At 45.0% G+C, this 24,102-nt stretch overlaps 1 protein-coding gene across 1 annotated transcript in view; it reads right to left on the reverse strand.

The window, feature by feature from the left end:
• LOC126195628 (uncharacterized) overlaps positions 1-24,102 on the reverse strand; it is a 57,535-nt gene that overhangs the window by 28,539 nt on the left and 4,894 nt on the right. Inside the window, exon 2 of the mRNA XM_049934254.1 lies at positions 18-296. Coding sequence (XP_049790211.1) covers positions 18-296 — 279 coding nt within the window. The remainder of the gene's footprint in view (positions 1-17; positions 297-24,102) is intronic.

Consider the following 24,102-nt stretch of genomic DNA (forward strand, 5'->3'; position numbering starts at 1 on the left):
TGCGCAATGAGGCTTACGTTCAACGAGTCGAGCACCATGGTCATCACCACGGTGTGCAGGCACGTTACCATGCAGAAGACCCACGCGGCAGCAAAGCCCAAGGGCTGCATCGCGTCAAAGGGCAGAGCCAGTACGTAAGGCAGGCCCTCAGCACACACAGGAGAGACCAGAAAGTAGGCGCAGGCGCCCACGCCAAACCAGATGTAGGTCAGCGTGAAGCGGCGCACCACGCGGCACTGCGCCCGTAGCAGAGGGATGTCGTCCCACGTCAAGAACTCGGCGAAGTCGTGACCCACCTGAAGGCAGAGAAACGAGTCACTGAGAACCCTCTAAAGGACTAGCTCACAGATGCTGCTATGTAGAATAATGAGACTTCTCAGAAGCAAATACTGACACTTAATAACGAAACTAAGTTACCTAACTGAGTTACCTAACTGAGTTTTTGCTAATAAAGTCATCTACATCGCTTAATCTACATGGTGACAATTATTGAACTATTGAAAAAAAAGAACGTGCACTACTGGCCATTAAAATTGCTACACCACAAAGATGTGCTACAGAAGTGAAATTTAAGCGACGGGAAGAAGATACTGTGATATGCAAATGATTAGCTTTTCAGAGCATTCACACAAGGTTGGCGCCGGTGGCGACACCTACCACGTGCTGACATGAGGAAAGTTTCCAACCAATTTCTCATACACAAACAGCAGTTGACCGGCGTTGCCTGGTGAAACGTTGTTGTGATGCCACGTGTAAGGAGGAGAAATTCGTACCATCACGTTTCCGACTTTGATAGAGGTCGGATTGTAGCCTGTCGCGATTGCGGTTTATTGTATCGCGACATTGCTGGTCGCATTGGTCAAGATCCAATGACTGTTAGCAGAATATGGAATCGGTGGGTTCAGGAGGGTAATACGGAACGCTGTGCTGGACCCCAACGGCCTCGTATCACTAGCAGTCGAGATGACAGCCATCTTATCCGCACGACTGTAACGGATAGTGCAGCCACGCCTTCAAATCTGAGGCAACAGATGGGGACGTTTGCAAGACAACAACTATGTGCACGAGCAGTTCGACGACGTTTGCAGCAGCATGCACTATCAGCTCGGAGACCATGGCTGCGGTTAACCTTGACGCTAGATCACAGACAGAAGCGCCTGCGATGGTGTACTCATCAACGAACCTGGGTGCACGAATGGCAAAGAGTCACTTTTTCGGATGAATCCAGGTTTTGTTTACAGCATCATGATAGTGGCATACGTGTTTGGCGACATCGTGGTGAACGCACATTGGAAGCGTGTATTCCTCATCGCCATACTGGTGTATCACCCGGTGTAATGGTATGGGGTGCCATAGGTTACACGTCTCGGTCACCTCTTGTTTGCATTGACGACACTTTGAACAGTGGACGTTACATTTCAGATGTGTTACGACCCGTGGCTCTAGCCTTCATTCGATCCCTGTGAAACCCTACATTTCAGCAGGATAATGCTCGACCACATGTTGCAGGTCCTGTAGGGCCTTTCTGGATACAGAAAATGTTCGACTGCTGCCCTCGCTGGCACATTCTCCTGATCGCTCACCAATTGAAAACGTCTTGTCAATGATGGCCGAGCAACTGGCTCGTCACAATACGCCAGTCACTACTCTTGATGAACTGTGGTATCGTGTTGAAGCTACATGGCAGCTGTACCTGTACACGCGATCCAAGCTCTGTTTCACCCAATGCCCAGGCGTATCAAGGCCGTTATTACGGCCAGAGGTGGTTGTTCTGGGTACTGATTTCTCAGGATCTATGCACCAAAATTGCGTGAAAATGTAATTACGTGTCATTTCTAGTGTAATATATTTATCCAACGAATACCCGTTTATCAACTGAATTTCTTCTTGGTGTAGCAATTTTAATGTCCAGTAGTATAATTAGTTACAACGACAGACCGCACAAGCTTTAATCAACATGTAAACGTCACTAAAGATATTCGGATGTAGGTTATGACATGTTCGATATGCATACCATCGTTGACAGTGATGTGGTCCAGATGAACAGTGAAATTCTGCATGATCCGCTGAAGTGTCGGAACATCGAAGCTGTCGATAACATCCTAAATAAATGTATTTTGTAGGGAGCACATTGTGCTCATGTGACAGCGATCTAGATGGTTGTAAAACAATAAACTGGTAGCCAAGAGCTCACGAATTCTTTTTATTCCATGATTACCGGTTTTGGCGAAACTAAAGCCGCCATCATCGGATTTTAGGACACATGCAGGTTACAACATCAAGGCAAACAATGGTGATATTAATAGTTGCCTTACAAAATAGTCATAAGTATCACACAGGCGTCCAAGAGAGATGGAATTATAAATGTTAAGTGTCTTCATCACATACAAGCGCAAGTTAAATATATGGTTTCAACCAAGCTTTGGTTTTGGGGTTATTGCTGAGCATCTTGCCTTTAATATAGCCCCACAAAGAGGAATCACATCTCTTCAAATCCGGAGAATATTGCGGCCAATCAAGCCCCGTACTAGTGGCCTCTGGGTACCCCGGAGCCAGAATGTGATTCCGAAAGTGCTTCTCCAGAACATCAAACACTCTCCTGTTTCGATGGAGTCGAGCTCCGTCTTTAATGAACCACATCTTGCAGATATCGGGGTCACGTGGGATAATGGGAATGAAATCATGTTCCCAAACCCTCACGAGGCATTCAGTAGTCACCGTGCCATCAACGAATATCGTACCGATTACACACGTCTGCAAAAATTTTTTTTGTCAGCTGCATGAGATATTTTTACTGAATTATATGTTTTAGAATGCGCTGATTTCAGAAGTGATGTCCATTTTTTCTATCAGATAAGGTTTTTTTTGCAAATTCTAACTCAAAAAATTGGTAAATGCATTCGTTTGTTCAAAATTATCAAACATAATACTGTTTTACAACCAGTGAAATATTATTTTGAGACATATAGTAACAATTTTATAATTATGCATGTTTTTTATGAAACATTTTCTTCTTCTCCTTGATACTTCGCCGATTCCTTTTCCGATATCCTCTTTAGTTTCCCGCTTAAGCACCCACAGTAGTCAGAAATCATAGTGACATCCCATCTTCCATGCTACCGTCTCTGGATATCACGGACATCCTGGTTAAACCGCTACCCCTGTTCTTCACTGTTAGCTCCCACGTTTTCAGGAAAACTGCCTATGTGGGAGCGTAAAAAATGGACCTTCAAGCTCATATTGCAGCCTTGAGCTTCATATGCTGCTAGCATCCGTTGAAAAATGGTTTTGTAGTCAGGATCTACATCTACATCTACATCTATACTCCGCGAGCCACCTTACGGTGTGTGGCGGAGGGTACTTATTGTACCACTATCTGATCCCCCCTTCCCTGTTCCATTCACGAATTGTGCGTGGGAAGAACGACTGCTTGTAAGTCTCCGTATTTGCTCTAATTTCTCGGATCTTTTCGTTGTGATCATTACGCGAGATATATGTGGGCGGTAGTAATATGTTGCCCATCTCTTCCCGGAATGTGCTCTCTCGTAATTTCGATAATAAACCTCTCCGTATTGCGTAACGCCTTTCTTGAAGTGTCCGCCACTGGAGCTTGTTCAGCATCTCCGTAACGCTCTCGCGCTGACTAAATGTCCCCATGACGAATCGCGCTGCTTTTCGCTGGATCATGTCTATCTCTTCTATTAATCCAACCTGGTAAGGGTCCCATACTGATGAGCAATACTCAAGAATCGGACGAACAAGCGTTTTGTAAGCTACTTCTTTCGTCGATGAGTCACATTTTCTTAGAATTCTTCCTATGAATCTCAACCTGGCGCCTGCTTTTCCCACTATTTGTTTTATGTGATCATTCCACTTCAGATCGCTCCGGATAGTAACTCCTAAGTATTTTACGGTCGTTACCGCTTCCAATGATTTACCACCTATGGCATAATCGTACTGGAATGGATTTCTGCCCCTATGTATGCGCATTATATTACATTTATCTACGTTTAGGGAAAGCTGCCAGCTGTCGCACCATTCATTAATCCTCTGCAGGTCTTCCTGGAGTACGTACGAGTCTTCTGATGTTGCTACTTTCTTGTAGACAACCGTGTCATCTGCAAATAGCCTCACGGAGCTACCGATGTTGTCAACTAAGTCATTTATGTATATTGTAAACAATAAAGGTCCTATCACGCTTCCTTGCGGTACTCCCGAAATTACCTCTACATCTGCAGATTTTGAACCGTTAAGAATGACATGTTGTGTTCTTTCTTCTAGGAAATCCTGAATCCAATCACAAACCTGGTCCGATATTCCGTAAGCTCGTATTTTTTTCACTAAACGTAAGTGCGGAACCGTATCAAATGCCTTCCTGAAGTCCAGGAATACGGCATCAATCTGCTCGCCAGTGTCTACGGCACTGTGAATTTCTTGGACAAATAGGGCGAGCTGAGTTTCACATGATCTCTGTTTGCGGAATCCATGTTGGTTATGATGAAGGAGATTTGTATTATCTAAGAACGTCATAATACGAGAACATAAAACATGTTCCATTATTCTACAACAGATTGACGTAAGCGAAATAGGCCTATAATTATTCGCATCTGATTTATGACCCTTCTTGAAAATGGGAACGACCTGCGCTTTCTTCCAGTCGCTAGGTACTTTACGTTCTTCCAGAGATCTACGATAAATTGCTGATAGAAAGGGGGCAAGTTCTTTAGCATAATCACTGTAGAATCTTACGGGTATCTCGTCTGGTCCGGATGCTTTTCCGCTACTAAGTGATAGCAGTTGTTTTTCAATTCCGATATCGTTTATTTCAATATTTTCCATTTTGGCGTCCGTGCGACGGCTGAAGTCAGGGACCGTGTTACGATTTTCCGCAGTGAAACAGTTTCGGAACACTGAATTCAGTATTTCTGCCTTTCTTCGGTCGTCCTCTGTTTCGGTGCCATCGTGGTCAACGAGTGACTGAATAGGGGATTTAGATCCGCTTACCGATTTTACATATGACCAAAACTTTTTAGGGTTCTTGTTTAGATTGTTTGCCAATGTTTTATGTTCGAATTCGTTGAATGCTTCTCTCATTGCTCTCTTTACGCTCTTTTTCGCTTCGTTCAGCTTTTCCTTATCAGCTATGATTCGACTACTCTTAAACCTATGGTGAAGCTTTCTTTGTTTCCGTAGTACCTTTCGTACATGATTGTTATACCACGGTGGATCTTTCCCCTCGCTTTGGACCTTAGTCGGTACGAACTTATCTAAGGCGTACTGGACGATGTTTCTGAATTTTTTCCATTTTTGTTCCACATCATCTTCCTCAGAAATGAACGTTTGATGGTGGTCACTCAGATATTCTGCGATTTGTGCCCTATCACTCTTGTTAAGCAAATAGATTTTCCTTCCTTTCTTGGCATTTCTTATTACACTTGTAGTCATTGATGCAACCACTGACTTATGATCACTGATACCCTCTTCTACATTCACGGAGTCGAAAAGTTCCGGTCTATTTGTTGCTATGAGGTCTAAAACGTTAGCTTCACGAGTTGGTTCTCTAACTATCTGCTCGAAGTAATTCTCGGACAAGGCAGTCAGGATAATGTCACAAGAGTCTCTGTCCCTGGCTCCAGTTCTGATTGTGTGACTATCCCATTCTATACCTGGTAGATTGAAGTCTCCCCCTATTACAATAGTATGATCACGAAACTTCTTCACGACGTTCTGCAGGTTCTCTCTGAGGCGCTCAACTACTACGGTTGCTGATGCAGGTGGCCTATAGAAGCATCCGACTATCATATCTGACCCACCTTTGATACTTAACTTAACCCAGATTATTTCACATTCGCATTCGCTAATAACTTCACTGGATATTATTGAATTCTTTACTGCTATAAATACTCCTCCACCATTGGCGTTTATCCTATCCTTGCGGTATATATTCCATTCTGTGTCTAGGATTTCGTTACTGTTCACTTCCGGTTTTAACCAACTTTCCGTTCCTAATACTATATGCGCACTATTTCCTTCAATAAGAGATACTAATTCAGGAACCTTGCCCTGGATACTCCTGCAGTTTACCAATATTACGTTAACTTTTCCTGTTTTTGGTCTCTGAGGACGGACGTTCTTTATCAACGATGATAATGTTCTCTCTGGTAAGCCGTCAGGTATTTTATCGTTTCGCCCAAGGGGGGGTCCCTCTAACCTAAAAAACCCCCGTGTGCACGCCACACGTACTCTGCTACCCTAGTAGCTGCTTCCGGTGTGTAGTGCACGCCTGACCTGTCTAGGGGGGCCCTACAGTTCTCCACCCAATAACGGAGGTCGATGAATTTGCAACCATTATAGTCGCAGAGTCGTCTGAGCCTCTGGTTTAGACCCTCCACACGGCTCCAAACCAGAGGACCGCGATCGACTCTGGGCACTATGCTGCAGATATTAAGCTCAGCTTGCACTCCGCTTGCGATGCTGGTTGTCTTCACCAAATCAGCCAGCCGCCGGAAGGAACCAAGGATGGCCTCAGAACCCAAGCGGCAGGCGTCATTCGTTCCGACATGTGCTACTATCTGCAGCCGGTCACACCCAGTGCGTTCAATAGCTGCCGGAAGGGCCTCCTCCACATTACGGACGAGACCCCCCGGCAAGCACACCGAGTGCACACTGGCATTCTTCCCCGACCTACCCGCTATTTTCCTGAGGGGCTCCATAACCCGCCTAACGTTGGAGCTCCCTATAACTAATAGGCCCGCCCTCTGTGACTGTCGGGACCTTGCCGGAGAATCGGCCACTGGCCCAACAGGCGAGGCATCCTGTGGTGGCTCGGAAACGATGTCATCACCACTAGGAAGCACCCCGTACCTGTTGGAAAGGGGTAAGGCAGCCGCCACGCGGCCAGATCCAACCTTCGCCTTTCGGCCAGGCACGCGCGAGCCCACCACTGTCCGCCATTCACCCTGGAGTGATGGCTGACCGGTAAGATGCTCACTGCCGGAAGACGCAGCGACATCAGGGGTTCCATGTGATTCCAAGGCCACCGAAGTAGGCATAGGTCTCACCACAGTTGCCCCAACGCCACTACGAGCCGACGCCTGCGCCTCGAGCTCGATGAGCCTAACAGACAAAGCCTCCACCTGTCCCCGAAGAGTGGCCAATTCTCCTTGCGTCCGCTCACAACAACCACAGTCCCTACACATGACTATGTTTACCCTACTCTATACGGTGACAAATTCCCAAGATAATCTTCTGATGAGCTACTCTGATAATCAAGAAACACTCACTGAAATACGAGACGCGAAAACTACGCTAGGTTTTCCCAGAAAAACTATTTAAAAGCTAAGCGCAGCAAATAAGTACAAAACACTGTTATTGAAATAAAAGGTTCTACCTAGTAAGCACTCGAACACGCAAGAAATTACAAAAATAAACTAGTAATTACACAGATAACTGAAAATAAGTCGCTGCTGTTTGTAAAATATGTAAGAAGCAAACGGTGTACTCGCCTTAGTAGTAGCAGGAGCTAGCGATGCGCTCTCGCTGACGGTCTAACTGATCCTTAGTATTTCCCAAAAACTTTCCCACTACATCCCTGAACGATACCCAAGCATCTTTTTCCTTCTCATTCATAATTTTCACAAAGAGGGCGTCGGTTAAAAGTTTTCTTATGTCGGGGCCAGTGAAAACTCCCTCCTTCAACTTTTCTTCTGACAGCTTCGAGAGTTTTGTACATAGATATCAAAAGCAGTCCCCACCGTTTTGCAGCGACTTTAAAAATAGTTTCATCAACCACAATTTGATATGGAGAGGGGGCAACAAAGCCTTTTCTGGTGGTGCCAAAGTATCATTGATAACATTAGTTTTTCGGGGTAGCCAATTACTTTTAGTCCAATGCTGTTCTTTGGCTCTACTGTCCCACAAGCATAAGAAGCATCGGTATTTGGTATAGCCTGCCTGCTCACCCAAAAGGAGTATTTTGAAGTCCCCACAAACCATCCATTGATGGTCCTGATATTTGCGTTTCTCCAGGATAATGGCCCAGTCGTCAAAGTTTTCGTCCATATGCACAGAAAGTCCCACCGGAAGCGATGCTAATTTATTTCCATCGTGCAATAATACTGCTTTAAGGCTAGTTTTGGATGAATCAATGAATAGGCGCCATTCAGATGAGTCATAATGCATATAAATGCAATGCATGAGTCCTTCCACATCATCCCGTGACTGGACACTGCACATCACGCAGTCACCCGTTGAGGGTGAAGAGAACGCTCGATCAAGAAATGTGGATTTTCAGTCTCTCAAATGTGCCAATTATGATTACTGACGAACCCATCAAAATGAAAGTGGGCTTCATCACTAAGCCAAACCATGCATGCGCATGCTAATTATCATCACGCCCCGCGGCCAACCGTGCAGTTCGAAAGTCCTAACGCAAACCGTTCAGAAGTTATGACGATTTTATTTCATGCAGTGCAGTAATTGTCACCTTGTATGTCTTTATTTCCCTCATTAGATCAAATCTTAGAACTTGTAACACAACCGTGTATAGGTTTTATTGCGTCTGACGCCGAATTTTGTTTCAAAATTTGTATCTTTTAGTCTGATAAAGGTAGTAGTTGAAACCAACTTATAAATAAATAAGTGTATTAAGTGATCTAGGCAGCTTTTCGCAGAAATCGATATCAAAGTGGTTAGAGGGTGAACAATGGATCAATTGGACAAGGATATCTATACGTTTTGGAGAATAGATAGGTGGTTGCTAAGAATCATCTGTAACCCTGTTTAAGAAGTGAGACTCCCTAAATCAAATTCACCAGAAACGAATACTCACTGCCGTGTTCCCATATTCAAGTTCGTTAAGAACTGCATTACCTTGCTAGGTTAGAAACATGAGCTAATAATGACTGAAAATATTGTTACAATAGTCATCCTTTATCATTTTAAAACAAATGGTAGCATTATGTACGAAAGTCATCTGACGAACCTTACCCATCGATACTACTACTCACAGAGTGAGACATAAAACAGTCTGACAACCTGGCGGTCGAATTTTGCTCGTATGTAGGGCTTATAATTCATTTCATATTCGTCTATTTCGGAGGAAATTAAGCGTCCCTTCGGCAATTATTAGTCCTTTCCCTCTGAAAAGATCTACAAAATGCACTCCTTCATTTAATGACAAAATGGAGGCCTAAGATAATATTTCTTCAGACCATGTGTTATTCACTCTGGTGTGATACACGGACGATAGCCATAGTTTTCTCATAGTCAACTGGTGATAAAATTATTCACCAACCACGAATAATTTTGAAGAAATTTTAAACATAGCATGGAAGCAAAATCATGCTATGACACAAACGTTGTTCTTAGATCTCAATGCCAATTCTTCTGTTAACTGCTGTTAAGTGTTATTGTAGTTTTAAGCACAATAGGATGGTCTCAACTACCCGTCTATCGCTCCCCGTTACCTAACAAGGAATGTAGGTCGTAGCAGTAGTGTAAAAATAAGAAAATTCTATATAGTTTTTATATTACTCTATTTCGGAGGTGTATTAAGCGTCCCTCTGGTAATGAAGTGTCCCTTTCTCTCCGAAGACGTTGCAAGCTACACTCATCCACTTACTGATGGAGTGTGACTGATAGTGGTACAAAATACGGATTTAAAATGATATTTCTTCAGCATTTTCCATTATTTTGAGAAGCATCTTTATTCGTCTTGCTGAAGCACACATCAATATTTTTATTCAAAGAAGTCTTCGATCTCAGGTTTTTTTTTTTTTTTTTTTTTTTTTTTTTTTTTTTTTTTTTTTTGGAGGGGGAAAGCGAACTCACTGCCCCCTGGCCGCATGCAGCCTCAACTGACGCAATAACCCGTGTTCAATGACAGCTTTGACTAGCCGCGGGAGCCCTGCACCTCTATTTGAGGATACCTCTCTATTCATTGAGAGGGATGGTCGTCCGCAGTGTCTTGTATGTCATAAAGTATTTAATACTGCGAAGAGCTACAATATACAACGACATTATACACGTCTTCACGCAGCGCACTACGATCAGGTAGAAGGCGTTGCACGCAGAGAACTGGTAGCCAGGCTTAAGAACGACATACCAGGAGACTTAAGTTTAAAAACGGTTTCGTAGTATGGAGGGTATCAAAACATGCAACATAGTTCGTGTTCTGTAATGCGTTTATAATTTTCAGATGAATGAGAGCAGAGAAAACACTACTGAATCTGCAATTTGAGCAAGCTACGGGGTCGCTCACATCATTGCGACGAGTGGCAAGCCGTTTTCGGTGGGACCACTCGTAAGATCGTGCACGGTAGTAGTAGCAGAATGTTTGTTTCCAAGGGAGGTGCAGGCTATTGAAGGGGTTCGCCTGTCGAAACAAACAATGTCTCGTCGAATCCTGAACATGGCAGCGGATTTAGAGACACAGTTCAGGAAAAAGGTGGAGAGTTTCGTTTCATTTTCGCTAGCGGTTGACGAAAACACCGACATATCGGACTGTGCTCAGTATTTGCAGTCTTTGTGCGTGGTGTCGACATGGAGCTGCAAGTAACTGAAGAACTCTCGGATGTGGTACCACTCGATTACACCGCAACAGGACGTGACTTTTTGACGCTGTTTCTGAATCAGTGGACAAGATGAATTTGCCGTGGGATAAGCTCCATTCTGTAGCGACAGACGGTGCATCACAAATGATCGAGCGCCACCAAGGTTTTGCTTCTCGTTTGAAAAATAAACTCAGGGACTAATTCGGGACAGACATTTTGACTCTTCATTGTTTTATTCAATAAGAGGCACAGTGTGCTGAAACAGTAGACCTAGGTGGCGTAATGAAAGATCTCGTGAAGTGTGTCAATTTTGTGCGGCGTCACGGTATGAATCATCGCCAATTCAAAGGATTCCTGAAAGATATGGAAGCGGAATATGGGGATATACCTTACCACAGTACAGTTCGTTGGCTGAGTCGGGGAAAAGTTCTTGATGTTTTCTTTGCCATTCGTGAGGAAACATCCCTTTTTCTCGAAATGAAAGGGGAAGAAATGCGTTGTCTGAAAGATATATAATGGATGTCAGACCTGGCGTTCCTAGATACATAACTATGCATCTGAATAATTTAAATCTGTCATTGCAGGGCAAAGGGCAGCTAATCGTTGACATGCACGACCAGATCAAATCGTTCATGAGAAAGCTACGTTTATTTGAGAGGCAGATGAGTAATGGACATTTAACGTTCTTCAATCGTCTTGCTTCTTTAAAACTACCTGAAGGTACTACTTTCGGCGATTACCAATCAAAGTTAAAGCAGCTCATCAAGTCGTTTGAAACACGATACCGAGACCTCACTAGTTTGGAAATGGAACTTAAGATGTTCAGCACTCGTTTTTCAGTTTCCCTCGATAACTTGTCATCGTCACTTCAATTGGAGATTATTGACTTGCAAAATTCAACTTTGTTGAAAGAGAGGTACTACAAGACGTTGGATTTGTCACGATGGTATCATTCATTACAGCAAAAAACATTTACCAAGCTTCACAACAATGCCGCTCAGATCGTGTGCATGTTTGGACCTACGTATTGTAGGTAGCTTTTCTCAGCAATGAAAAGAGTAAAAAAAGTAAGGAACGATCGTTTCTTCAGGATGCAACAATGAAGGCCATCCTCGACATTAACGCTGCAAACATTTTTAAGCCTGATATTTCCGACCTTGTAATGAAAAGAAAATGTGAAGCTACAGAGGCCCAATAAATTTAGTATGCAATTTCTTTTAAAACAGTTGTTTCTTATTTATTTCCTGAACATCGTATTTCCTGATGTAGCATGTCACCACGTCTTAGCAGCTAAGAGTACGAGGTTGTCGATCTTGTAAGACGCAGCTGGCACATCAGAACGCTGGCCTTGCCACCTGCCTCAGCCAGCCGTGCCACGTGCCGGCGTGCCGGCCCAGTCGAGTGGCCACAGCGAGCGACGCGGCTCCCTGGAGCAGGGAGCGCTCCGCGGCTCACGACGGAGCCGACGAGCTGGAACAGCCTACTATATTCTGTCTGCATCTATTTATGTAGTGGGTAAGAAACTATATAGCAAATTGATTTATTTCACGCCAGAATAAAGTACTAATAACATATTCCGTTTAAGTATTTGTTGGTACTACTTGTCAATAATATTTTACAAGTTTTGAACAATGTCGTTATTGGTGATTTGCAGTTAACAATTACCCTGCCGCGTAGCTAAATCAGAGTGACGATGGAAGGAAAATATATTAATTTACTACAGTTTATAATAACAAAGACGCATTGCAGAAGGAAATTACATGAAAAACTAAAACATATTACCTTCTCTAGTAAATTCAGCATAGTTCAGTTACCTTCCCAGTAAAGGTATAGTTCCTGGGGGGGAGAGTGTAACAAGTGCATTGAACACTATAAATTACAGCATCTCGGTAGAATTTTCACTGCTGATAGCGGAAGTAGCACCGACTTAGCAATCGTTCAGTGTGTGCCACGTCAGTAAAAACAAACCACAGTAGAAAGTTACCCTGAAAGTGAATATCCATGATAGTTACTTAAACTCCGAAGAAGGAGCAGCATGTAGCGAACTCTGCACCATATATAGCAGAGTTTTTCTGTTTCTGGGAGAAAATATATCTTTTACAGAGAGCATTAGGTACCAGATGAGGCAGGTCTGGATTTGAGACTTCCTGGCAGATTAAAACTGTGTGCCCGACCGAGACTCGAACTCGGGACCTTTGCGTTTCGCGTGCAAGTGCTATACCAACTTTTTTTTTATAGCAGCAGCGCGGTTCCGGACTGAAGCGCCTGGAACCGCTTTTTTTTTTTTTTTTTTTTTTTTTTTTTTTTTTTTTTTTTTGTGAAGTAGGTCAGGGGGCGAAGTGGGCAGAGGTAGTACTTGGAGGCCTGGCCACGGTGTCCCCGTCTCTTGACAGGATAAGGGAGGGGCAGCAGGAAGGAAACACGGACATTGTATTTTTTTAGTAACAATAATATTTTATTTATTCGTTTAATTTTAATGACCCAAAAGAAAAATCATATATAAAAAAGAAGGGAAATAATTATAGGGCCGAAGTGACATCCTCGTCACTTCACTGGGAGTAACATCCTATCCCTCGAAATAACGTAAACCTGGGACTCCCCACCGCTTCGGAGGGTTATGAAACATGCTGCCTAGAAAGTTCGCAAAATGCGTTTTATATTTAGAGTGGCGTCTGATGATTTCGTGTTGTTCTAGTAGATAATGCCAATATTCCATGCCCGATATCAAGGTCAGCGAGAGCACGTAGTGCGATGCGTGTCCTCCAATCCATCGGATTGCCGATGTTTTTTGTGAGGGGAAAAAGACAGGGTCAGGGGAAAATAAAGCGTCCGTCGCGATCGTGGATTCGTCGGTGCATCGGAGGAGGGCTATGATGCGTTGCGTCAGCCGCCAAACATCCTTTGCCTCACCGCACTGCAGAGAATGTTCGTCGGTGTCCTGCATGCCACATATAAGGCAGAGCGGGGAATCCACCATGCGAATGTCGTACAATCGTTGGCGGTTGACTGTCTTTCGGTTGATTAATGTATACCATGACGATCGCGCTGCTGTGGTGAGGAGAGGTGTATGGACAGCTCACCAAATCTGTCGCCAGTTTCGTGTAGGGTATTTAAGTTCGACAACATTGCTGCCATGATGACGCCGCAAGTACCGATATATCTCACGGGTAGGGGGGATTCTGGTAGAAGTTATCTGTAACTGAACACAACTAAAATCAACAAAAAATCGCGCGACCTGAGAAAACGAGGGCGAGATTGTGCCTACCGCCACCGGTGGTTCAAAGGACGTGGGAAGAAGCACATCCAGGATGGCTGACGTGATGGCGTGTTGCCGTTGGTTCCAAGTTCGTAGCGTCGCTCGCAGGTATAGAGCTAGAGCCTTGTTCCACACATCCGTGAGGTTAAGTCCTCCAGAATGAGGTGGGAGAGTTAAAGTCTCGTATTTGATCTTAAACAACGTTCCTTGGCTGACATAGTATCCAAAGGCCGCCATTAATCTGTCAGCAACACCATGTGGCATTGGCAGTACCTGTGCCAAGTGCGGCAGTCGCGAGGCCAGGTGAACATTAGTGTAGTCCACCCTTTGGAGCAGGTTGTGCGTTCGAAGTGAATTGTTGCGTATGTGCAGGCGGACGTTCTGGAGTAGACGTCGATAGCTCGCCGCCGCTGATTGCCGTAGCGATCGGGTGAACAAGACACCTAAGCATCGCAAGATGTCCACCGTCGTAAACGGACTGCGCAGGGCGTCCAGCCCTCGACCGATGGGCATGATATTGGTTTTATTCATGTTGACCCTGCTTCCCGCAGCTACTCCGTACGTAGTAAGAAGGGTAACCTCCTGACTTACTTCGTTGTCCGATCGGACGAGTATCATCAAGTCGTCGGCATATGCACGACACGTGAAGGAGCTCGCACGTAGTCGGACGCCTGTTAGAGTCCGTCTAAGAGTCTGCAGCAATGGTTCGAGCGCTATTGTAAACAGTATCATAGACAAGGGACATCCTTGCCTAACTGAGCTGCAAACAGGAATCGTTCCTACCTCCCTGCCATTGACTCTCACCGTCGAAGAAGCGCCACGAAGGAGGCGCATGATGACGGTAATAAAATCCTGTGGTATCGCCATTCGTCGCATGGTCGAGTCAAGGAAATCATGGTTGATCCTGTCAAAGGCACGATCAAAATCCACCGATACGAACGCCGCTCGCATTCGACAAGCTTCCGTCAGGGAAATTACGTCACGGTATTCGCCGAGGATAGAATGTATGTTGCTCCGAACCCCTAGACAAGCCTGGTCTGGTGGTATTGTCTTGGATATTACAGTCTTGAGCCTCGCCGCCAACATTCGCGCAAAGATCTTATAGTCAGTATTGAGCATCGTGAGCGGTCTAAAGTGATGGGCGCTGAAACTCGCTGTCGATTTCGGTATTGGTATAAGCAGTCCCGCCATGAACTGCGACGGAACGTCAGTGTCAGGGCTCAATAACTCATTATACATCAATACCAACTGGGACATCATTAAATCCGCAAATGCGCGGTAACATTCGAGTGTCAACCCATCTGGCCCAGGGGATTTATGCACCGCACCCTTCGCGAGTGCGCCCCGGATGTGATCTTACGTTAGGGGTTCCAATAGCGCCTCTGCATCCGGACCATCCACTTCCGTTTGCATCTGTCGCAAAATTTCTTCTCCTGTCCGATTGTCCGTCGGCGTCCCAGTGAAAAGGAGGCGGTAATGCTCCAGAAACTCAGCAGCAATGGCCTGTTGTGACGTCAAGGGCCGACCATCGTCATCATGGAGGACTGTGATTAGGGATCGGCGATTACGCGCATGTCCCTTAGACACATGATGCATGCCAATACGTTCTCCATCGACGTTGTCCAAGCACCGAGCACGGATCGAAAGTCCCTCCAGTCGACGTATCGTGATCGATAAAATGCAGGCCTGAATGCGATGGACTTCCGCTTGACGCTCGGGCGATGGGGCCCTGGACAACAGGTCGCGGAGCACCATGTAGTAATAATCAAGTGTATCTCGGAGCCATTTCGCTTTTTCCTTGCCATACGTTATGAGAGCTCTTCGAATCGCCGGTTTTGCACACTGCAGCCACCACGAAAGAACCGTACGGTGCAGCGGCAGACGGCGAGTGCAAGTCCGCCATGTTTCTTCGATCCGCTGGCGACATTCGAGATCCACCAATAAGGAGGAATTAAGTTTCCGGGAACTACGACTCCGCCAGACCCGCTGCCGTGGGAGGGTTAACGTGCATAAATATGCAAGGTGATCCGTAAAAGCTGTGGGCCAACGTTCAGCAGCCATCACGTGATCTCTTAATCTGTCAGAAACATAAATCCGATCCAGCCTGCTCGCCGAGTAGCTAGTAAAATACGTGTAGCCCTCTCGCTGCCCATGGATCTTTTCCCACGTGTCCATAAGGGCCATGTCCCGGCAGATCGTGTTCAATGCGTGGCAGGAGCTGAAATTAGGAGTTTGATCCTTCGGTGTGAGTACACAGTTAAAATCCCCCCCTACCAAGATGTGGTCATACCTCCCATGGAATAGGGGGGCAATCTCCTCCGAGTAGAATCGTGCACGCGCCTGTCGATTGTCAGATCCGGAGGGTGCATAGATGTTGACGATACTAATGACGTTCACGGTCATAGCCAAACCCCGAGCCGAAGGAAGGTACTCGAGGTCACACATCGGAATCCCTTCCCGGACTAGTATCGCTGTGCCACGTCCTCCATCTGGAGTCGGCGCTAGGTAAGTGTTGTATCCATGCACGTCGGGAAAAGCAGCATTGAAGGTTTCCTGCAACAGCAGAATATCAACGTCTGTGGCGTAAACCATGTCCCGGAAAAGTTGCATCTTTGCAAGCGAACGTGCGGTGTTAATGCTTGGTTCGTTGTCGTTGTGATGCTCGTGTCATGTCATTGAGAACTCCAAGGGCTTTAGTCCACTATTCGTGCTCAGAGAGGTACCCGCAAACGGGTTGCCCTCCTTTGTTGTCGTTCCGTGGTGTGCATCTTGTAGGTGAGTGGTCATCATTTGGGGGTGGCAATTCCTGTATGTCTTCGACTGGTTCCGCCCAGTCGCAGTGGTCATCCATACGAGAAACGTCCTCTGATGTATTTCGACGTGGCTGCCGGGACATTGGTGTCCCTGACTCCTTCGTCGGCAGCGCTGGGTCAGTCGGTGTCAATGAAGAGGGACCATGTGAAAGGCAGGACATCCGGTCACCATCTGACGGAATCATGTCAGCGTCCTCTAAAGGCACGTGTTCTGTGTCAGACAGTTCTTCGGCTAGGATACCTTCCGCGTCCCCTAGGCTAGAGGGGGGACGTGTAACCCGAACTATGACGACGCTTTTTGCGACGCTTCGGCGATCGCTGTTTGCGTGCCCTGCCCTCTGCTGCCTCACTGTGTTCGTCGATCCTTCGTTGGTCCGTTGCCGGCGCCACGGTCTCGATCTCTACTTCCACGTCACGTGCTACATGTGAGTGTTCAGAAGGTTCCTCCATCAACTGACGTGACGTGGGTGTAGGGACATTCTCCGAGTCACCTCCATGCTCCCGTAGCTCGGTCTGTTCTTGCATAAACACGTCCTTGTCACGCTCCGAACTTGGCAACACCTAGCGGCGGGCCACCGACACGTACGTCATCGGCAGTTGCGTGGGAACTTCTCGCTGTGACGCTTCTCCATGTGGCAGTTGCGCGACGCGGCGTTGGATGCACTCCGAACGGATATGTCCTTCTCCACCAAAGCCAGAACAGGTGCGTGGCTGGCCATCGTAGATCACAATAGCTCGACATCCGCCAATGTAGAAATAAGACGGGATATGTTTAGTAAGGACGATCCGCACCTGTCGCACGCCGTTTAGCACAGGATAGGTACTAAAACTTGCCCAGCGTTCAGGCGTATGACTAAGTACCGTGCCATATGGTCGCAGCGATTCAGTAACCATCGATTCTCGCACCTCAAACGGCAATTCAAAGATCCGAATGACCCTCACACCCAATCCTGAAGGAGCTACTGTTACATCGCTGATATGGCCATCAGAGTGTCGAAATTTAAATCCTCTTTGAGCAGCGGAGAGAGTTCTTTCACACGCAGCTTTATCGGTCATCTTTACGTACATTGTACTGCTTACAATGGACAGGTGTATTCCAATTATGTCTGCAGCAGGTAAACGAACTTCTTCTCTCAAGAAACGCTCTATTTCGAAAGTTTTGGGTCTGGCAAATTCGTTGTGGAACGTAAATTGGAGCGTAGTCTTTCGAAAATTTGTGTGCTATGGCGATCGAGGCAGACAACAACACGCGCGAGTAACAGCGGTGTAAACACTTCCTCGTCCGCGCTCGCCCGCGGCCGGGACAGCAGGTCCGTGCCGCGCCAGTGCCTAAAGCAGACTGAGTTGAGCTACCGAAGCACGACTCACGCCCGGTACTCACAGCTTTACTTCTGCCAGTATCTCGTCTCCTGCCTTCCAAACTTTACAGAAGCTCTCTTGCGAACCATGCTAAGCCATGTCTCCGCAGTATCCTTTCTTTCAGGAGTGCTAGTTCTGCAAGGTTCGCAGGAGAGCTTCTGTAAAGTTTGGAAGGCAGGAGACGAGATACTGGCAGAAGTAAAGCTGTGAGTACCGGGCGTGAGTCGTGCTTCGGTAGCTCAGTTGGCAGAGCACTTGCCCGCGAAAGGCAAAGGTCCCGAGTTCGAGTCTCGGTCGGGCACACAGTTTTAATCTGCCAGGAAGTTTCATATCAGCGCACACTCCGCTGCAGAGTGAAAATCTCATTCAGGTCTGGATTTGCTTCTTAGCACTACTGAATACCTCAAACACAAAAAGAAGTGCTGCAACAACAGATACAAAAAATGTTAAAGGGAGATATTATAGTACCAAGTGAAGGTGGATGAAACTTTCCACTGATATAACTTCAATAAGTTTTAAAAAAATACTGTCAATGTCTTACTAGCTACAGTTTTCGCAGTGGATTCCCTTCGTTGTATTCTTCCTATACAAAAAATTTCACGGCGGTCTTCGATATATCGGACTGGCCCATTACCTTGGCACTCTCTGGGTTAGAGTGATTTCACCCAGGTGCCACCACGATTGCAGTCGCCGTGAAGAGGTGGCCCAGATGTCGTCAGATCCACAATGAGGTCTGGGGAGCTCGTCCGGCAGCCTGTGCAGTACGGACCTGCAGTACGAGGAGGCCGCCGTTATCTGGGCCACCTATCACGGCGTCTGCAATCCTGGTGGCAGCAGGAGGTTGGCGTGGCGTGCACAGGACGCACGCACTTTCTGACACAGCTAGAGTTATCTTTTATTTCAAGGGCGTTTCACATCTTTTCACTATAGCGAGATGCATAACAGTCGCAAAAATTTGAGATATCCTTAAGGAATCCTTAATACTCAACTTTTTTTGTCCCCAACGATACATCAGCTTAATAAGTTACATTTCATTTGTATCTAGAATCACTCTGCCCACAATAACATATCAGTCGGTTTTCAACTATGACAGGAAAAATTGGTCTATACGATGCATAATTAAATGAATGTGTAGAATATTTATTTTAGTGTTGGCGCACTCCCTAAATTCTCTTACATATCCCCTGCGACACGACCACCCTCTGGGAGTACCTGTACCCCAGTTGTGTACCACTGCCACATTTATACCGACTAATGGCAGCTGGAGAGAAAGTTGTGCCTTTGAACACCTTTCTGACCTCTCCTCTAGTCAGACCTGTAATGGAAGTTTGGTTTAGTTTCTTACTATATTCTGAAAGATATCATTCACTTTATGTGTGTTGCAGTCTTTTTCTGAAATTACACAAATTCCTTCGGCAAAATAAGGTTTTTATAATGTGGAAACAAATTCCAACTTACAATATGTTCATATACCAAGGAACAAATATTTTATTGAATTTTAAAAACCGTCGCCGTCTATAACATCTTTCCAATACGATACTTAATAGTCTCTGTGTTACATTTTTACTCCACTACACCCCTATAATCAGTAAGACACACCAAACTGAGAAGAAGTATTATGAAATACGAGCTACATGAGCCGTGCGTGGCTCGTGTTCCCTCCATCAAGTATATTACATCCCGTTTTTAATGTACTTCCACCTCACTACGTGAATTTAAATTGCTACTGTCACTGAGTTGCTGCTTTGCCTGACCGTGACCGGCGCTAGCAGCGCGTATTGATATATCCCCTTTTGTAGTATCTTTGCTTGACTGCTATTCCTTTCCAGTATTTATCTGTCGTAAGGGAGTTCAGGTCGCGAGTTCGGGCTGCCAGTCAGTTGGAACGCGTCTGGAGCGCAGTCCGGACCTGCCAGTCAGGTAGTTGCAATGCTGTACTAGTGCAGTCGGGTTGGAGCAGTGTGGTATGCGTCGACATGGCTCGCCCGACCATTGCCATCACTTGAGACGGGCCACGGTCTTGGAGGATCGTCGGTCGGTTGTGTGTGCGTGTGTGTGTGTGTGTGTGTGTGTGTGTGTGTGTGTGTGTGTGCGCATAGACTCCAGATTTGTCGATTTGCCTTTATGCGTGCTCAGTTATTTTTGGGTATCGTTCAGGTCTTCGGCAGTGTTTGTCAGGTTGTGAGTGAAGTTTGCTTTATTTCCACTAACGAGTAATTTAGATGTCGGCATTCTACGGGCAGTCGGTCGGTTGCTGCGGACCAGGAAGTTATCTCCGCACGGTGCAGTCGGCTGGGTCCACTGCCAGTCCATGCACAGTGTTGGCGCGTGTGTGGAGCTGTCTGATCGCTACGAGCTTCCTGGTTCACCGACCCTGGACGTCAAAGCTGAGTAGTGGTTTGAAGTACCCAAGCCACGTCCATTGATGTTGTGTGGTTCGTTTCGGTGGTTCGCTGTTGGGAAGGTTTTCCTGTGAGCAACACCGAGTGCTTGTAGTGTTGAAATTTGGCCGCAATGTGGTGGAATTAAATATATTGGTTGATTACAATTCAAGTGCGCCAGCGGAATTTTCTGCCTTGTGGCCGTAAGTGTTCGGGTTACCTGCCCTGACCAGTAACGTAATTTCAGGCAGTGTCTTTTTCCTCACCTGTAGTCGCTGTCCAACACGGTGTGTAGTTTTGACAGCTCAATACATATGTATATTTGATTGTACATAATCACGCCCGTAACATTTTGTGTTTGACTTCTCATGTACCGATTGGTGGCAAGCAAGTCGTTTGTCGGTCGGTCCGTGGCTGTCCCTTGGTTGGTTTCCGACGGATCAAGTGTAGTTGGGCTCACCACCTGTCTCACCTAAATGAACGAGGGCAGACCGAACCCCTGGAGGCTTCTTAGTGCTGTTGTCTTTACTGTATTTCTCACCGGTGTTTAATTGCCTTTTTATAATTTGTCATAGCCAACGATAAAAGAAAAAATCTTGGTTTTACTGTGTTTTATGTAAGTTTGAATTCCGGCAAGTGGATATTTATTGAAAGGTTATTGCCGTTGTCGTCTTTTCTTTTAGTCCGGTTTCAGCTACTTAAAACGTAAGGCTTATGGTTATATATTTCAAAATTTTGGAAAATTAATTGTGGGCCTTCAGCCTTCGATCCTTATTCTTAAAATTACCTTTCAAGCTTAAACATTGCGGCATTCTTCCCTTGAAAGGTTATGATAATTTATTTTAAAATCATCAAAATTTAATTGTGGGCCTACGGCCGTTTGGATTTCATCTTGTTTACCTTTGTCTATCCACTTTTCTCTTGAGGCTTTCGGCCTAGCTGTGATATAAAAATATATTTTAATTATTTTATTTGCTATTTTAACTGCATTTCTATCTTGTTGAATTTTATGTTTGGAGGCCTTCAGCCGTGAAAGAATTGCATTTTGAATCTCATGGTTGTAATGTTCGGCTATGTGCCGCTTTGGTTGTAAATGTGTTATTAAATTACAATAAATCACAATTTTGAAGGTGAAACTGACCCGAACCTTATTTGGCCCTTTCCACAATTCTGATCACCTGATCTGCCCAGCGGGTTTAGCGGGCGTGTCTCTACAGATTAAAAACATTTTGAAATACATGCTACTGACAACCAAATTTAATCATTAAGACAGTAAAGAATCTCTTAGGATCAGCTGTATGTCGTGTGTCTGATCGAGCTCTTTCTCAATTCGACGTAACCTTTGTGATTACATGTATGTCATACGCGACGCCAGGGCAGAGGGATGTGGAGTGAGTTACTTCTGTCTGCTATACGCAGAGTGATTTCAAAGGTTTGCATTACAGTGACAAAAACTCAAAGATAGATGTAGGAAGTAGCTGGTATTTAAGTATTCTGGAGGAGTATCCTTCTATTTAAGAAAAAACAAAAGCGTTGGTTGTTTTGTTCGGGTTGTTATACTATTTTTGAGCTAAGTTTGTGCCAAGGGGTATTTGTGTCTTGTGGAAGGTTCTACTGCTATGTGATAGACTAAATTATGACTGGTGGACCCTGTGTTATTGTTTAAAAATGTTATCTTGGGGAGACTAGTTTCTCAGTGCTGTCACTGTACGATCCTGTATGTTTCTGCCTTTAGTGATATTGCTTTATAGGATCTAATGACGGTTGATTTCAGATTGAATGTCTGGTATACTTAAACGCTCGGAGATTTTCAGTGAATGTTGTCAGTAGTACTACTCCGGCACCATTTGCTGGTGTGTGCTGCATCGCAGTTGTGTACGTAGCCCGTCTGAAGCTACTGTGGTGCCTGGATTGTCAACCAAGCTGCGGTGAACAAAAATTAATAATCCTTGTTAATTGTTAATAATTTAAAGTAACGTTAAGTGTTGTTGATGGTACCTCATCGTGAAGTTTGTGAGGTGCTTTCATTGCTTGGTGTGGGAGGCGTGGTCACCGACTGTAAAAAACACTTTCATTACTATTTCATAGTTAGTAGAAAATTGTGCGTGTTATACTGAGTTGTGTAAATAATTATTACGGTTTTATGTTTTTTTTTCTGGTCAAGCAGTTTCATGTCAATTTTAACTGTGCAAACAGCCTTCATGCTTTTGCAGGCCTTTCGTTAAGTAATTTCAAGTAAATAAAAGTTTCAAAAGGAAACAGTTCAATTTAGTTGCGAGTTCCCGTGACTTATGTATTTGAAATTTATTTGCTAAATATCCATTTGGACATACAATCCACAGAGGGTGTGCCCTAAAAGAAACTTTGAGATAAATGATTTAATTATGCACAATCGCTGGTGAATGTTTAGAATGAATAAAAATTTGAAAGTGTCCGTCAGCCTTCCTAACACCCAGTCCTCACTCCATATCGCTTTTTGATGGATAGATGGTGGCAGAGCAAAAATATATGGTGGAGTAGTAAGACTGGCATATTGTTATTAAGATTACTGTTCCTTGCATTCTGTTTCACTTGGACTAAGGCGACGGTGAGAGACCTTTCATGCTTGTGGAGAGATGAGCTATTGCATGAAATTAGAAAGAGAGGTATGGGTTCACAAGAAACAATTTATGAATTAGTGCAAGAGTTACGACAAACTACTAGGAAAGCTATTGCTATGAAGTTTCGCCAAGACGAGGTAGGCAAGGCCTTCGAACCATTGTGACCTGCCTTTCAAGAATTTGAAGTACATAATGAGCTCTTTCACGAAACGAGACCTACTGTTGGCAACCTTAGGCGATTACGAACATGTTTTATACATTATAAAGATAAGTTAACGGATTTGGCGGGTGTGCCGGACAATGAAATTTCTACTTTATAACTACGAAAGACAGATTGACAATGGTTATCAATGGTAGGTGTGTTTGACAGTTCCTCAATATAAAAGACTGAAATCGAAAATATGTTGAAAAATCAGCGCGAGGTGATGAATAATTTTATTGAGTTGCCTAATCCGTTGCAGGAGTGAATTCTGGGGTATAAAAATTTCTCTGGGAAACTCTGTTATGGGAATAGCAGAATTTCTAGAATTATTAGTGGATGTTCAAGAACAGGGACATGCAATGGCCTTGACGGCAACAGAATTGTTACGGGTATTATTATCAAATTTGGAACGCACCTTGAGAGTGTGGATATTATAAGTATTAGAATACAATATTTATCTTGGAATTGATGAGAGTGCAAAGGAACATTTCTAATAATGTGAAACCTTCACGGGCCTTTCAAGAGTTCGTATATGCACGATTTGGAAAGGAACAGGTCCAGCCAGTGTGGCCGAGCGTTTCTAGGCGCTTCAGTTCGGAACCGCGCTGCTGCGAGGGTCTCAGGTTTGGATCCTGCCTCGGGCATGGATGTGTGTGACGTTCTTAGGTTAGTTAGGTTTAAGTAGTTCTAAGTCTAGGGGACTGATGACCTCAGGTGTTACGTCCCATAGTGCTTAGAGCCATCTGAACCATTTGAAAGGAACCGGGATTGAATAAAAATCCATTGACGCAAACGTAACTAGCATTCACAAAGCAGTAAAAACATTACGCTTCCAGTACATGGCGACAGAAATAATAATACAGGTTTTGGATGATATTAAACCACAAGATGGAGATTGACTCTCTGTGCAACACATCACACATTTCAGCAACGTAGCA

Source organism: Schistocerca nitens, chromosome 7, assembly GCF_023898315.1.
Source record: "Schistocerca nitens isolate TAMUIC-IGC-003100 chromosome 7, iqSchNite1.1, whole genome shotgun sequence".
Taxonomy (NCBI): Eukaryota; Metazoa; Arthropoda; class Insecta; order Orthoptera; family Acrididae; genus Schistocerca; species Schistocerca nitens.